General features: G+C 53.9%; 1 protein-coding gene across 1 annotated transcript in view; it reads left to right on the forward strand.

Moving 5' to 3' along the window:
- Window positions 1–15116, forward strand: part of CDC42BPB (CDC42 binding protein kinase beta) — an 89553-nt gene extending 74437 nt beyond the window's left edge. The window contains exons 24-37 of the mRNA XM_084793469.1: window positions 168–273; window positions 1422–1558; window positions 2151–2290; window positions 3060–3141; window positions 4693–4909; window positions 5029–5091; window positions 6410–7009; window positions 9450–9547; window positions 9636–9720; window positions 9858–9975; window positions 10094–10211; window positions 10570–10675; window positions 10763–10833; window positions 13840–15116. Of these exons, the coding sequence (XP_084649595.1) occupies window positions 168–273; window positions 1422–1558; window positions 2151–2290; window positions 3060–3141; window positions 4693–4909; window positions 5029–5091; window positions 6410–7009; window positions 9450–9547; window positions 9636–9720; window positions 9858–9975; window positions 10094–10211; window positions 10570–10675; window positions 10763–10833; window positions 13840–13971 (2073 nt within the window). The 3' untranslated portion in view covers window positions 13972–15116. The remainder of the gene's footprint in view (window positions 1–167; window positions 274–1421; window positions 1559–2150; window positions 2291–3059; window positions 3142–4692; window positions 4910–5028; window positions 5092–6409; window positions 7010–9449; window positions 9548–9635; window positions 9721–9857; window positions 9976–10093; window positions 10212–10569; window positions 10676–10762; window positions 10834–13839) is intronic.
- The last annotated feature ends 611 nt before the right edge of the window (window positions 15117–15727 follow it).

Consider the following 15727-nt stretch of genomic DNA (forward strand, 5'->3'; position numbering starts at 1 on the left):
GGAAGCAAGGCTGCCTTTGAGTTCTGGCTTGGCACCTTGAGGTTAGGTGCCACTGATGAAGAACCCATAGCTGGAGAAGCGGAGTTTGTCAGTCGAGAGCAAATTGGCACACTTCTTCTTGGTTCCCAGTCACCTGACTTGTTTTACTTGGTTCCCGCCCCCTGCAGCCCAAAGCACACCAGTTCAGCATCAAGTCCTTCCCCAGCCCCACTCAGTGCAGCCACTGCACGTCCTTGATGGTTGGACTGATCCGGCAGGGCTACGCCTGTGAAGGTGAGTACCAGCCTTCCCGCCAGAGGTCAGGACAGTTATTACACCGCGAGCCAGAAGAGGGAGGTGCACCTGTTAGCAGTTTGGAGCCGACCTGTGGTTTTTACACCTGTCCTTCACAGTGTGTAGATCAAGTTGGCAGGTTACCTGTCAACTGACAGTCAGTATGAAGCTCAACACCTCCACCTGAGAGTGCCTGTAGGCAAACAGCCACAGCCGTTCCACCAGTGGGGAGACACGGAGGAGGGGTCGGAACTTGTCACTGTCATGCTGTGTGGGTTTTTGTGTTTTTGTTTTGTTTTGTTTGAGACAGGGTCTTTCTGTGTTACCCTGGCTGTCCTGGACTCACTTTGTAGACCAGGCTGGCCTCGAACTCACAGAGATCTGCCTGCCTCTGCCTCCTGAGTGCTGGGATTAAAGGTGTGCACCACCACGCCTGGCTTTGTTTTTGACTTTTTAATTAACACATATTTTTGTATGTGAGTGTGTGGCACATGTGCCATGGTCAGAGGACAACTGGAGAGGTTGAGCTCAGTCTGTCAGCCTTGGCAGCAGTCACCTCTACCCACCAACCTTCTCACAGGCCCCAGGGTGTCTAAACCCCACCGTGATTACATTGTGTCTCTTTGATGGCAGTCACTATTTTTAAATTACAAGAAATCCCTCCTGTGCTCTGCTCCATGCTGGGATTTGACTACAGGCTCTTGAGCCAGTTCCGATTGTGATGGCACACCATGAAGACTTTGAGTCCTGGGTCAGAGCTGCCACTGCTCCAAGCACACAGTGGCTGTGCGTGGCTTCTTAGAGACATTCTCGCTGGGTGTCTTAAGTCTTCTGGTTGGCTGTGTGCCACTGTGACCAGTGACCTGCAGTGACCTGTAGGTGACCCAGTGAGCATATCTGGATCTGATTGGCTGCCTTTGTGGAGACTGCCTGTGTGGAGTAATGCCTCACCAGTGTGTGCTCTTATTCAGAGCCCTCTTCATGTGTGGGTGCCATGATATATGTTGAGCGTTTACTCTGTAGCCTTTTGGGGAATTGTTTCCCAAGGACTCTTTGCTGTACTGGACCACTAGTGTGTGGTGAGCTTGTGCTCAGCAGTTCTGCCTCCTTGGCAGCACGTTGTGAGGTGGGATCTTCCTCTTTTTCAGTGTGTGCGTTTTCCTGCCATGTGTCCTGTAAAGACAGCGCCCCCCAAGTGTGCCCCATACCTCCTGAGCAGTCCAAGAGGCCTCTCGGGGTAGACGTGCAGAGGGGCATAGGCACCGCCTACAAGGGTTACGTCAAGGTAGGAGGAGGCAAGCCTCAGCCCAGCGTGGCTCGTTTTCATTAGGTCAGCTCATGGTTTCTCTGCTGAGGTGATCATAGCTCAGCTTTGCTGTGTAAACCAGCTCTCATACCACTCCAGCCACAGAACGAGGGTCTCAGGCACGACTGGTCTTCTGAATGGCCAAGAGCCTGGGAATTGTCAGAGGTGGACAGTCCACCCAGGGTTCCCACAGTAACTTCCTTGGTGTGTGGCCAGTGAACTTAAAATCAAGGTTCCAAAGCCAGGTGGTGCTTGCAAACCATGGTACTTAGGCCTTCCCTGTGTCCTACACAGCGGCAGCCTCCAGGACACAGTGTGATCCTGGGTGGCCAGCATCCCTTGTCCCCTCCTGCTATCAAGCTCCTCCTAGTCAGGCCCTGAGACTCCAGAGCCAGGACTGTCTTGCCCAGACACCAGCTTGTCTACCAGTCTGGGAAGAGGGTTGCTGGGGGAGCAGTCCCTGGGGAACCAGGACAGTCATAGCAGGTGGACACAGGCTGTCAGAAAGGCAGTCTTTGCCTGTGTCACCCAGATCTGGCCCAGGGGAAACATGGTCACTGTTGGTTTGTAGGTCCCAAAGCCCACAGGAGTGAAGAAAGGATGGCAGCGGGCTTACGCAGTGGTCTGTGACTGCAAACTCTTCCTATATGACCTGCCAGAAGGAAAGTCTACCCAGCCTGGTGTCATTGCCAGTCAAGTCTTGGACCTCAGGTGTGTTAAGTGCAGCAAGACACTGCCCTGCTACCAAGCGCCCACCGCCCACAGTGGCAAGACCTGTGCTGTCCTGCTCATTTCTCTCCTTCAGGGAGCTGTGAGAGCACAGATGGGTCACAGCATAGAATGCGCCCAGCAGTGGCATGTGCCACCCTAAGTGGCACTGTGGTCCCTTGCTACATACAGCTGTCTTAGTCACTGTTCTACTGCTGCTCTGAAGAGACACCATGGTCAGGGCAGCTCTTATAAGGAAAGCATCTCGTTGGCTGGCTTACAGCTCAGAGGCTTGGTCCATTATCCTCATGGCAGGGAGCACGGTGACACACGGTGCAGGGACAGTGGCTGAGAGCTACATCCCGATCCAGAAGCAGAGACAGAACAGAGCCGCTGTGGGCTTTAAGGAACCTCCAAGGCTACCCCCAGTGACACACTTCCTAAGTATAAGCATTCAAACATGGCCTGTGGGGACCGTTCTTACTGAAACCACCACCGCAGCCAGGTTCCATTGAGGGTGGAAGGCAGCTCAGCCTGGCACTGCACCCTGAGCTCAGCACCGTCTCCTTCTTGTTGATGCGCTGTTAATGACCCACTGCCTGACAGCACCAAGGACAAGCCAGAAGTGGAATTGGAACTGGGGAACAGTGTGACAGTGCGAGTCAGACAAGGGGCTCTGTTTTCAGTGTGCCCCCATTAAGGCATCAACTGAGTTGTGAAAATGTGGCAGCAGATCAGCAGAGCTTTTCCCATGTGCGTTTCTTTCTTCCAGAGATGAGGAGTTTTCTGTGAGCTCAGTCCTGGCCTCAGATGTCATCCATGCAACACGCCGAGACATTCCGTGTATATTCAGGGTATGTCTTTCTCTCACTCTATTTCTGGTTGTTAGTCACTTTAAAAAATAAACCACATGGAGCTGGAAAGGTGGCTCAGAGGTTGAGAGCACTGGCTGTTCTTCCAGAGGTCCTGAGTTCAATTCCCAGCAACCACATGGTGGCTCACAACCATCTATAATGAAATCTGGTGCCCTTTTCTGGTGTGTAGGTGTACATGCAGGCAGAACACTGTACACATAATAAATAAATCTTTTTTTAAAAACTACACTATTAAAAGACAGCAATTCTTTAAAAAAAGAAAAAAAAACTGTGGGCATAGTGGTGTGCACACCTTTAATCCCAGTACTTGGGAGCCAGAGGCAACAGAACTCAGTGAGTTTCTGGACATCCAGAGCTATACAGTGAGACCCTGTCCGCACACACACCAAAAAGGCAGTTCCCCAAGCATCTCACTACACATCAGCAAGCTCTGGAGAACATCCCAGAAGGGTCTCCTCCTCCTATGTTCTTCTGTGTACCAGGTGCCTGCCTGGCGTAGCTGGCCCTCAGTGGGCACAGCGCCTCCCACACAGCGGGGTTCCCTGAGGAGTCGGCCTGCCGCCTGCTTCCCATGGTGCCCCTCTCTTCACTGACCACCCTCCCTTTCAGTCCTCCCCTGAGCACCTGTCCCACCTCAGCCAGTGTCTCAGCATGAAGAGACGCTTCACGGTGGATCTGGGGTGTATCTTGCTGTAGGGTTCCCTCCTCCCTGGATCCATACTCTCCACTGAGTGAAAGGGGCGATATTTAAACGTTTGTCTGTGTTTCTCTGCCTAGGCTGGAGCCCTCTGCTCCCCCAGTCAGTGTCGTGTACGGGAGCGTCAGAGAATGCATGCTCCTTCCGGTTGTGATGTTTATAGACACGTGTGGTTGCCCACAAAGACAAGTCTAAGAGTTGTTTTCTACTGAATCACACTTTGAATCAGAAACAGCCCTTTTGTATATAATCCAGAAAATCACTACCATTCTGTGATCAAAGTGACAATTACCCTATAGCTGCAGAGCCTCCCCGTTCCTAGTGGTTCCTAGTGGTCCCTAGTAGACAGTTACTGGGGACATGCCCTAAGAGCCACATCATAATCATAGTCAAGTTTTTTTGGAGATAGGGTCTCTCTGGCTGTTGTAGAACTTGCTCTATAGACCAGGCTGGCCTCAAGCTCACAGAGATCCTCCTGCCTCTGCCTCCCAAGTGCTGGGGTCAAAATTATGTGCCACATGTGCCACAGGGCAGGGCAAGAAGGCGAGTTTTAAATGTGCACTTACACATTAGTGTTGACGACTGCAGAATTAACTGCAATCTGGCGGGGAAGGGTCTGTGTGTGCAGCGCTGCCCCTTCCGTTCAGCTGCCCTGCCAGCAGCCTGGGTGCTGGCTCAAGAGATTGGTGGTCTCTGGGGCAACTCAGGGACATTGGCGTGAGCATCTTGCCTTACCATCCCGTCGTGACCTCTGGGGCTAGGCGGTCCCAGCACAGTCCCTTGTTCTGATCCGGCTGGCAGCTCATGGCGTTGTCTTTTGTTTTCTCATGAAGGTGACGGCCTCTCTCTTAGGTTCTCCTTCTAAGAGCAGCTCACTACTCATCCTGACAGAGAACGAGAACGAGAAGAGGAAGTGGGTTGGGATTCTCGAAGGGCTGCAGGCTATCCTCCACAAGAACCGGCTGAGGAGCCAGGCGGTGCACGTCGCCCAGGAGGCCTACGACAGCGCTCTGCCGCTCATCAAGACTGTGCTTGCTGCGGCTATTGTGGGTATGTCTGCAGCGCCTGGCAAGCATGGCTGTGTGGCCCCGCCCATCTGAATGTGTGGGCAGAGTCTCCTGACTGAAGGAGCAGGCTGTGGCTCACAGGACTGTGTGTTGCTTCCCCAGATGGAGACAGGATTGCGGTGGGCCTGGAGGAGGGGCTGTACGTCATTGAGCTCACCCGAGATGGTGAGTAGAAAGCACCGGAGGCCCACGGGCTGCCTCAGAGGCTCAGTGGCGGCACTCGGACTTAGCGCGCCTCAGTGCCAGAGTGTCTGCGGCCCTGGGGTCCGTTTCCAGTGGCTGCAGAAAAGGAAGATCCTGACATGTAAATAGAGTGACAGTGTCAAGATGTTAGGAAAGTCTTAGCAAAAAGTGGAGAAAGAGCCAGGCGGTGATGGCGCACAACTTTAATGCCAGCACTTGGGAGGCAGAGGCAGGTAGATCGCTATGAGTTCGAAGTCAGCCTGGTCTACAGAGTGAGTCCAGGACAGCCAAGCTTACACAGAGAAACCCTGTCTCAAAAAACCAAAACAAAAGATTTATTTATTTACTATGTATAGTGTTTTGCCTGCATGTACACCTGCAGGCCAGAAGAGGGCAGCAGATCTCATTACAGATGGTTGTGAGCCACCATGTGGTTACTGGGAATTGAACTCAGGACCTCTGGAAGAGCAGCCAGCGCTCTTAACCTCTGAACTAGCCCCCCTCCCCCACCCTACCCTCAGGTATTTTTTTAAAATGTGCACTTACTTATTTATGTAATACAGGTTATAAAGTGGCAGGCAGTTAGTTGGTGGGTCCTGGGGCTCAAACTCAGATTTTCTAGTTTGGCAGCAAGAACTTATACCTACCGAACCATCTTGCCAGCTTATTTGTTTTTGAGACATAGCCCTGACCATCCTGGAATTCACCCTGTAGAGCAAGGTGACTGGTAACACAGAGATCTGCCTCCCTCTGCTTCCTGGGTTCTGGGGTTAAAGGCATGTGCTTCCATTGAGTCCTTTAAAGAGAATGGGATGGGTGGGTCTCCAAGCCTCTCAGGAGAACCCCGCAATGCAGGTGTACTGAGACATAGCAGGGCTCCTGTGTTCCTCCTCTGCGGGCCAGGGAAGGTGGCTTTCCCTGCCTCTCCCACTCCGAAGCCCTTTCTTCCTGTGGAGTGAGAGTGAGCCAGAGCATGCATGTGGGCAGCTGAGTCCTTCAAGCTCCAGACCAGGGAAGGAGTGGAGCTTCCAAGCCAGCTAGTGTCCTAGTTGGAGTGAGATGAGACTGGGGGATTCCAGCTGCAGCTCCCAGGACCCTACTGTGCTGTAAGTATCCAGCTAGGGCCTGCACAAAGTGAGCACAGGACAGGCAGTGGCAGGACCAGGTTGTCAGGAAGCGGAGACCAGGCTGCCACTGTGTCTCTGTTAGAGGCGTTTGCAACATTGGTTCTGGGGCGGATTGTTGGGGGACCCAAGGGCCGTGTCAGCCAGAGCAAGTCACCTGCATCCTCTGGCCACAGTGATCGTCCGTGCTGCTGACTGCAAGAAGGTGTACCAGATCGAACTGGCGCCCAAGGAGAAAATCATCCTCCTCCTCTGTGGCCGGAACCGCCACGTGCACCTCTACCCCTGGTCCTCCTTTGATGGAGCGGAAGCAAGCAACTTTGATATCAAGCTCCCAGAAACGAAGGGCTGCCAGCTCATAGCGACAGGGACACTGAGGAAGAGCTCAGCCACCTGCCTGTTTGTCGCCGTGAAGCGACTGATCCTTTGCTACGAGATCCAGAGAACTAAGCCTTTCCACAGGAAGTTCAGTGAGCTGGTGGCCCCGGGCCACGTGCAGTGGATGGCCGTGTTCAAGGACAGGCTCTGTGTTGGCTACCCTTCTGGATTCTCTCTGTTGAGCATCCAGGGGGACGGGCAGCCTTTAGACCTGGTAAATCCCACTGACCCCTCGCTTGCGTTCCTCTCACAGCAGTCTTTCGATGCCCTTTGTGCTGTGGAGCTCAAAAGTGAGGAGTACCTGCTTTGCTTCAGCCACATGGGACTGTACGTGGACCCTCAAGGCCGGAGGTCACGCATGCAGGAGCTCATGTGGCCTGCGGCTCCTGTCGCCTGTAGTATGTATATGTTTTTCTGTTGCCATATCACTGTTGCTGCTTCTCACATGGACAGTCGGCATGTGTTCTGTTTGCTTTGGTTTGTCACCCAGTCCCTGAGCTGAGAGTTAAGGAGGGGTGTGTGCAGGCCAGGTGCTGTGCTACAGCAGTGTTGGGCTGCAGTGTGGTATTGGCCAGCCACCTCACCCCCAGGACCCTGCCTGTTCCTCCACTGTGTGACAGCAAGGAAGAAAGGTAGTGGATGGGGAAAGGACCTGGAGTCTTATTTAAGAAGGCATCCCATAGTAGATGACATCACAGGGCAGCATATAGGGTCGAGTTTGAGCCCCATGCAGGCCGGAGCCTGCTGGTCTTTAATGCACTTGCTGTGAGAGCCGTCCTGGAGAAGAGTGAGGCCGGGAGAACTAAATGCGTCTGGCGTCTGGGCTCAACAGTGCTGCCGGCCAGCTTGCCACTCCGTTGCTTTTGAAGGCCCTAAGCCTTTCCACCCTGCCCAGCCAGCATGGATTTGAGGTCAGCAGCAAGGAGTCCACAGCCAGCAAAGCACAGGCTGGTTTTGGCTCCTCTGGGGTTGGTGGGATAGGCTGTGGTATCATGTTCCCCTAATGGCGGACAAGTAAAACATGTAGGCCGCCTCCTCACTGGTCTGGCCAAGCTAGACAGCCAGGGCTGTCAAAGCTGATAGCCCAGTCTGTGGTGGCAGTGCTCTCAGTCCCCTCCCTCTCTCCTTGGGAGCCCGAGCGGCGGGACGGCCAGCCTTGTGACTCCTGTCCCTGCCCCTGCAGGCAGCCAGCGCAGCACTCTAAGCCGTGCACTCCGTACTTGGGATTTCACTCTCGGTCTGGAGTTGGAAAGGGCCCACGTCCCTAAGTGCAGGTCCCATTGGCACAGATCACGAGCGTGGAAACCCAGTGTTCTGCCTCCCACTTCTGTGGTTTTTCCTTCTCAGCCCCGCATGTAACAGATCCCTGTCAGCTTTAGGAAGTTAAGGGACTTTGAAGGGGACACAGTATTCCTGTCCGTGATGCCTCCTGGTCCAGTCTGAGGAGGCGGAGAGCCTGTAGCCTGAGGTCTGCCCAGCTCCAAAGCACACACACCCTCCAAACACTTCAGCTTGAACTTCGCCTGTGTTGACGAATCAGAAGTCCCCCATATATTCAGCAAGAAAGAGTGCTTGCCTAGTGTTCCCGTGTGGAGAATTTTCATCTGAGAGATGGCCGAGGACCAGCCTCTGCACATGGCACTCAAAAATAGCACCCACCCCACCCCCACGTGTCTGAAATGCCCCTGCTAGACAGGTTTGGTGGCCAGTTCCCGCATCTTATCCTGCCTAGGCTGACTACAGGCTGCTTGGTCACACAGCCTCAGTGCGTGCTGGCGTCATCATTAGCCCGGCCTCAGTGCAGAGTGCTCTAGTGCTCCATGGGGCCTCTCGGGGTCTAAGGCCTGCCACGACCATAAAGGAAGGCCCTGGATTGTATGTGAGGACACTGAAGGTTCCTGGTGGTTGCCAGGCCATCTGCAGTAGCAGAGCCCGGGGGAAGTGGACATCCACTCCTTGTGTCTGGCAGGCCATTCAGATGGGCTTTGGGTATCTCCTTCAACCTGGCGTGCTTGGAGGCAGCGGGCCGAGGGCACGTCCCTGCAGTGTACCAGGTCAGTTGTCACAGTGTTTCTTAGAGGAGGGGACTCCATCCCAAGATGCTCCTCATCTGAGTGTGGGTTCAGAGCAGATTGCTAGCATGAGGCCCAGCACTCCCTACAGGATAAGTAGTCCCAGTGTCTCTAATGTGAAACAGGCAGAGCCAGGTCATGCCCCAGAGCTAGTGTGGGTCTTAGAAATACTCACCCAGAAACCTGGCTTCTTTCTGTCCTTTTAGAAGGCTTCGGGCACTGGAGAGGTGGCTCAGTGGTTAAGAGCACTGGCTGCTGTCCCAGGAGCTGGGACTCAATTCCCAGCGCCCACATGGCAGCTCACAACCGTCTGTAAGTGCAGTCCCGGGGGGTCCAGTGTTCTGTTACTAGTCTTCTTGGGCACTGTGTGCACATGGTGCACAGACAGACATGTAGCTCAAACATCCATGCATATAAAAGAAGGAAAAAGTGAGAAAAACATTAGGAGCTTTGCCTGGCAGCGTAGAACAGGCAGTCCCTGGCTGAACTCAACAGGTGTTGAGCTTTGCTGGGCTTGTTTCTGATAAGAGAGCTGAGTTGAGGGACGTCAGCATTTTGCTGTAGTATGGGAAATAGACCCTGGTTGTGGTAACGGGGGGATACCACAGTTAAACACATGTGACCTTCACATGAAAGTGACTTCTGGCATGGGAGCCCCACCGCAGGTGGTGCTGAGTCCCTGCTCCTCACCAGTGCCTTGGTGGCCCTAAGAGAGGGCAGGCGAGGGTGGAGCCTGTGCTTACTTGCTCTGCTTCGTCTGCACCAGGTTGCAGCTCCTCCCACGTTACAGTGTACAGCGAGTACGGGGTGGATGTGTTTGACGTGCGCACTATGGAGTGGGTGCAGACCATCGGCCTGCGGAGGGTAAGAGCATGGTGGCCCCCCAAGGGCAGCTGCCCCCTCCCCCATCTCCTGGTGCCACGTGTGATGGGGCTTCTCTGCTCCTTCACAGATACGACCTTTGAACTCTGATGGCAGCCTCAACCTGCTTGGCTGTGAGCACCCACGCCTCATCTACTTCAAGAACAAGCTCTCAGGTGAGCTTCCTCGCAGGTGGGAAGAAGGAAGGCGGTGACCTCGGGTGCCACAGGTTTGCTGGTCGGCCTTAGTTGATCATTTGCGGCCTATGTGGCTGCCCCTGCACGCAGCAGCCGTAGTGACTGTTCCCCTACAGGAGCTGTTCTCAATGTGCCCGACACCTCGGACAACAGCAAGAAGCAGATGCTACGGACTCGGAGCAAGCGGCGGTTTGTCTTCAAGGTTCCGGAGGAAGAAAGGCTACAGCAGCGGCGGTAAGGGCGGGTCCCCCTGGCTCAGGTACCTGAGTCCACGTGAGCGTACAGGGAAGGGCTTGCTGGAACCAGAGGATGGTTCCAGATTCCTGAATCTCACATGTGTACCTTTTTGCAGAGAGATGCTCAGAGACCCAGAATTGAGATCCAAAATGATATCCAACCCGACCAACTTCAATCATGTGGCTCACATGGGCCCTGGGGATGGGATGCAGGTACTCATGGATCTGCCTCTGGTAAGTGCTCAGCCAGGTGTGCGCAGGCGCACTACTGACACAGTGGTGGGTGTCTGTACTAGTGTCCCTTAGGAAACAGCTGTCAAGAAAGGGGTTTCTGGCTCCTTGTGTGATATGACAGCTTTTGTCTTTATTTTAAACAGTACACTTTCTGTAAGTTTTTTTCTACAGTTGCCGTAGCTAGTCCTTAGCTCAGAAGCATTGGTGGTGTAGCAGGGAACACAACCGCCTGCCACTCTTAGCTCCCACTGATCAGAAGCCATATCGGGGGACCGCAGCCGGCCTGTTGGTTGCCATGCCATCATGGTGGTCCCCGTCTGTGTTCACGTGCCACTCTCATGTGCAACTCTTCCCTCAGAGTGCAGCATCCGCTCCCCAGGAGGAGAAACAGGGCCCTGCCCCTGCAGGCCTCCCTCGGCAGCCCCCGCCCAGGAACAAGCCCTACATCTCCTGGCCCTCATCAGGTACCACGGAGGGATTGGCGCTGGGGCAGCGACTCCACTTTCCCTGTTCTCCGCCTCTTCCTGAGGTCACAGTGTCCTTGTCCTTAGGTGGGTCTGAGCCTGGAGTGAGTGTGCCTCTGAGGAGCATGTCGGATCCCGACCAGGATTTTGACAAAGAGGTATGTGTTGCTCTAGTGCAGAAAGGTGTGGCCACACGGGGCTGACAGAGTGGGGTCAGCAGTTCTTATGTGGGGGAAAGTACCTCATTACCTGTCACCCCAGCACCAGCTGGCCATGAACTGTAACAAGGAAGCCAACACACCTGGGAGTGCAGAGTCTGGATCCCTCTGGAGCTCTGCACAGCCTGAGCACTGTGCAGCACTGGGCACAGACCCCAGCAACACTGGGCAGCCCAAGGTGGCCAGGTACCCACCTTGAGTCATGGATCCCCCTGCAGCAGTGTAACCAAGGTTGTGGGGTCACCAGGCACACGCCCCACCTAGGGGTAAGGATTTCCCTTAGAGTTGAGCCAGGTTCTGCCAGAGGCGCCCTCCTTCTGAACCTCTTTTTTCTCTGAGGCAGGTTCACACAGCTCAGGCTGGCCTCCAGCTGACTGTAGTTGGGAATGACCTTGACCCCTGCTTGTCCAGGACAAAGCAGGACTGTGGTGTGTGTGGTCCCATGCCCTGCTGCATAGACGGCTGTGCCTAACAAACTGGCCCCTCCCCAGGCAGGGGCCTCCTAAGGCCTGTGCGTCACCATCTTCTTCCATGCTCTGGTTACAGGCGCACACCACCACACTTCCCTTCCCTCTGGACTTGATGTAGTTGGATGTTTTGTTGGTTTTTATGCAGGGTCTCACCGGGTAGCCTGCTCTGGCCTGGAACTCAGATGTTGACCAAACCTAGAGTTCACTGCAATCTGTCAGCCTTTGCCTCCTGAGTGCTGACTGGAGGTGGCCACCACGTGGACCCTGCTTGTCTTTGCTTTTCCTGACAGGGTCTCAGTCCATTGCACGCTGGCTCTGTGGAGTCCTCCCACAGCCTCCACTACCCTTCCATCTAGCCTTTCTGTGTGCTCTTGTCCTGGAGAGCCATCTGGTCACCTGTGCTGCTTCCTTGTAGAGCACTTGCTGTGAGGGTATGAGAAGGCAGCAGTGGCCCTGCCTCGGCTCCTCTCTGTGGAATGAGAGCAGATGAAACAGGACTTGTCTAGCGCCTGAGGAACTGCGAGTCTGTACGCTTTAGGGTCTTTCTGGAAAGAGGAGCTGGCCTCTTACCCACTGAGCCACCCAGCATGAACGTGGTGATTGACATGGCCACTTTCCTGCTCCCTCCACAGCCCTGAGGCTCACCATGCCAGCCACCTTCTTCTCCCTGGTGAAGGGACCTCCTTCCATCTTTCCACACCTGTGGCAAGCATGCTGGGTGACGCACTAGATTTCTCTAGTGTGCTTTCTGAAGTCAGTCTTTAAATGTGGGGGGTTTTGTTGTTTTGTTTTTGTTTGTTTGGTTTTTCGAGACAAGGTTTCTCTGTGTATCCTTGGCTGTCCAGGACTTACTTTGTAGACCAGGCTGGCCTTGAACTCACAGTGATCCGCCTGCCTCTGCCTCCCAAGTGCTGGGATTAATGTGGTTTTGTCTTTTATGTGTGTGGGTTTGCCTGCCTGTATGTCTGTGTACCATGGGTATGCCTGGTGTTCAAAGAGGCCAGAAGAGGGTGCCAGATTCCCCTGGAACTGGAGTTACGGATGATTGTGAGACATCCGTGGGTGCTGGGTACCAAACCTGGGTCCTCTACAAGAGCTGCTGAGCCGTCTCTCCAGCCCCATGTTTCACATTCTTTGTGCTGCCCTTTGGCATGTAAAAGTTACTTATTTTGACAAAACCTGATTGTCTCTGTTACACATGTGTTCTTAGCAGTTCTCGAGACTCTAGACCTGTTTTAGTTGTGTGTGTGTGTGTGTGTAGTGTATGCCGTGTGTTGCGGTCTTTTCTTGTCCATTGGATGATCTTGACAGCCTTGTTGAAAGTATTGAAATTTCGTGGCTGTGTCTGCCCCTATTTCAACCCCACACTGTTGCTTTGTACTAGACTGAATCAGAAACAGACAAATCCTGGGAATTGAACCCTCTACTGCTGAGCCTCAACTCCAGCTCACTTTGTTTTTTATTGTGACAAAGCATGAGTTTCCAGGATGCTTTGAGCTTCTCTGGCACAGCCTCCCAAGTAACCAGGATGATAGAATGGTTGGAGTCACCAGGCCCAGCTTCTGTTTGATAGTGGAAATTCAGGAGGTTACACTGAGTCAGTAGACCACTTTAGGGATTGGTACCATCTTGATAATTCAGTCTGTGAACATGGGGCCTTTGTATTTGAGTCTCCTGTATTGTTGCTTGCGTGATCTATAGGCTAGATCCTAGAGGCAGTTATGAGCTGCTTAATGTGGGTACTGGGAATTGAACCTGGGTTCTCAAAAGAGTAGTATGCACTCTGAACTGCTGAGTCATCTCACCAGCCCCTTAAGTAGCAGTTTATAGTGTACAAGTCTTTCACCTCCATTGTTTTTAAAAGATTTACTCTTTAAGTATACAGTGTTTTGCCTGCATGTACACCTGCAGGCCAGAAGAGGGCACCAGATCTCATTATAGATGGTTGTGACCACCATGTGGTTGCCTGGAATTGAACTCAGGACCTTTGGGAAAGCAGACAGTGCTCTTAACCTCTAGCCATCTCTCCAGCCCTCACCTCCATTTCTAAGGTTATTTTTGATGGTATTATAAATGGAGTTGTCGTCTGTTGCTGCTAACCCTGAGCCTGCTGTATTTACTTGTAGCTCGGTTTACTCCAAATGTTGTATGTGACTTCTTTGGACTTCGTGTACAGAGTCATGTCACTGTGAATAGTGTTATGTCCCTTCCTGTGCAGTGTTGAACTGCGACAGTAAACAGGTCTCATCCCAGTGTTGACACCTGTGGGCTTGTGTGACAGCCTTTGGCCCCGATGTTTATTCCTAGAGTCCCTGCTTGGCTCGAGGTTGTTGGTTCCTTCTCTTGTATAGGAGTCAGTTCTGAGTGCTGGGGCAGTGGCTGATGTGGTCTCACCTGCCACCTAAGGGGCATGTGCAGGGTGTGCACGCAGGCAAGGGCAAAGGGCATCAACTGTTGTCACATTTTCTCTTTACAGCCTGACTCCGATTCTACCAAACACTCAACTCCATCCAATAGCTCCAACCCTAGTGGCCCCCCAAGCCCCAACTCTCCCCATCGGAGCCAGCTCCCTATGGAAGGCCTGGACCAACCAGCCTGTGATGCCTGAGGCTGCCAGCATAGCACCGTGGGGCCAGGAAGCCCAAATGGCCCCACCACCAGTGCCAAGACTGAGCTGACCCTCCAGTGTTGTCCACGGAAATGTAGAATCAGTTTGTAGATAGATAAAATAATCTTTATTATAATGATGAGTTTTGTGCCACGTTGTTGGTGGCAACCGACCAGATGTGTTTGTCTGCACAGCCGCAAGGCAGCACTGTTCCGTTTGCACATGAAGGGCCAGCACTCACCTCTCCCACCAGGACCACCAGGCCCAGACCAGGCTTCCCAGCAGACGCTGGGGGTGTAGCCTCAGACTTCCCTCTCTCCTGAACTGTCTCTAGGACCTTCAAAGACTAAAGTTGTCACCATTCCAGTGTCACAGAGGCTTGTTTGTGGCCTTCCCATTCACTTAGCCCTGACACAGGCCGCTGCAGCAATCCTGCTGGCCGCCTGTGTCCCTGTGTCCGTCCATTCTGGGCCACAGCCATGAGATGCCCCCTGTGAAGGCAGCCGTGTACTGGCTCCCACTGCGCCTGCAGCCTGCCACAGGCCAGCACACACCTGGGGCAGGCAAGCCCATGGCCTGCTGAATTCAGAGGAGCCTGGGGAGCCATGCCCAGGCCCTGGGACATCCCCCCACCCCATCTCCCTCCGCCCCCCGCATGGAGCCTCTGGGCTTAGTAGCCCGGTCAGTCGTATAGAGTCACCAACACTTCTGCACATCAGCCCACACTGCAGGCCCAGGAACGCCACATGTAGTAACCTCATCCCTCCATGTGTCCTGTGTTGAGTGATCAGGTCTGTGGCCCAGCCCTTGAAGGCTTGTGACTATCTGGCAGCAGATGTGCCTTGTCCTCATCCTGGACAGGCCTCCCTTCCCCATTGGCGTGCTTGGTGATGCAATTCAGGGTGTGCACTTGGCCTAGTTGGCACTGAGGGTCGTGACACTGCTGGCCATGGCTGCATGTCACACCCAGCTCCTGCCTGCCTGCCCCATCCACCCTCCCCGGCTTCGTGCCGGGGCAGGCACCTGCTGGGGGTTCTGGTTTTTACTTTTTTAATGTAAGTCTGAGTCTTTGTAATTATTGAATTGTGAGAACATTTTTGAACAATTTACCTGTCAATAAAGCAGAAGGCGGCAGTTTTAAAGTTCTCAGTTGTTTGAGGGTGATGTTGCCCATTGTGCCCCACAAGTAAGCCTCCCTCTAAGACGATTAGGGACACACATGCCACCTGCATCCAGAGCGTGAGCTGCACCTTCACCTACTGAGGCCCACGGGGCACGTCACCCGTACCATGACAGGCAGGTCTGCCCAGAGGCTTTTGCCAGGCTTGTCGGGTCGCACTAAGAAGCCGCTGCAAAAAGAAAACCTGGCGTGTCAGCCTGGGCAGAAGCCGCTCACACTCAAGGGACAGGGATGGGAGGACGGCCTGTCCCTGAGCCCAGCGGAGCAGTGCATAGACACACCGAGGCCTGGCCAGCAGGACCTGCCCCACGAGCCAGCTTTCCTGAGGACCGAGGGTGTCTGCCACTCACCGAGGGCTCCAATAAGGCCTAGGAATGAGAACAATAAGGCCAGTTGGCACCTACTTAAGGCAGGCAGGGGCTCTGAGCTCACTCCCTGACAAAACATTAGACCAAGAATTAACCATCTGGAGCCCTGCGGAGGTGCTGCGTCCTTTAATCCCAGCACTCAGGAGGCAGAGACCTCTGAGTTAGGGCACCCGGGTCTACAGAGTAAGTTCCAGGACAACCAAGGCTG

Source organism: Acomys minous (assembly GCF_964271855.1).
Source record: "Acomys minous genome assembly, chromosome: 8".
NCBI classification, from domain to species: Eukaryota; Metazoa; Chordata; class Mammalia; order Rodentia; family Muridae; genus Acomys; species Acomys minous.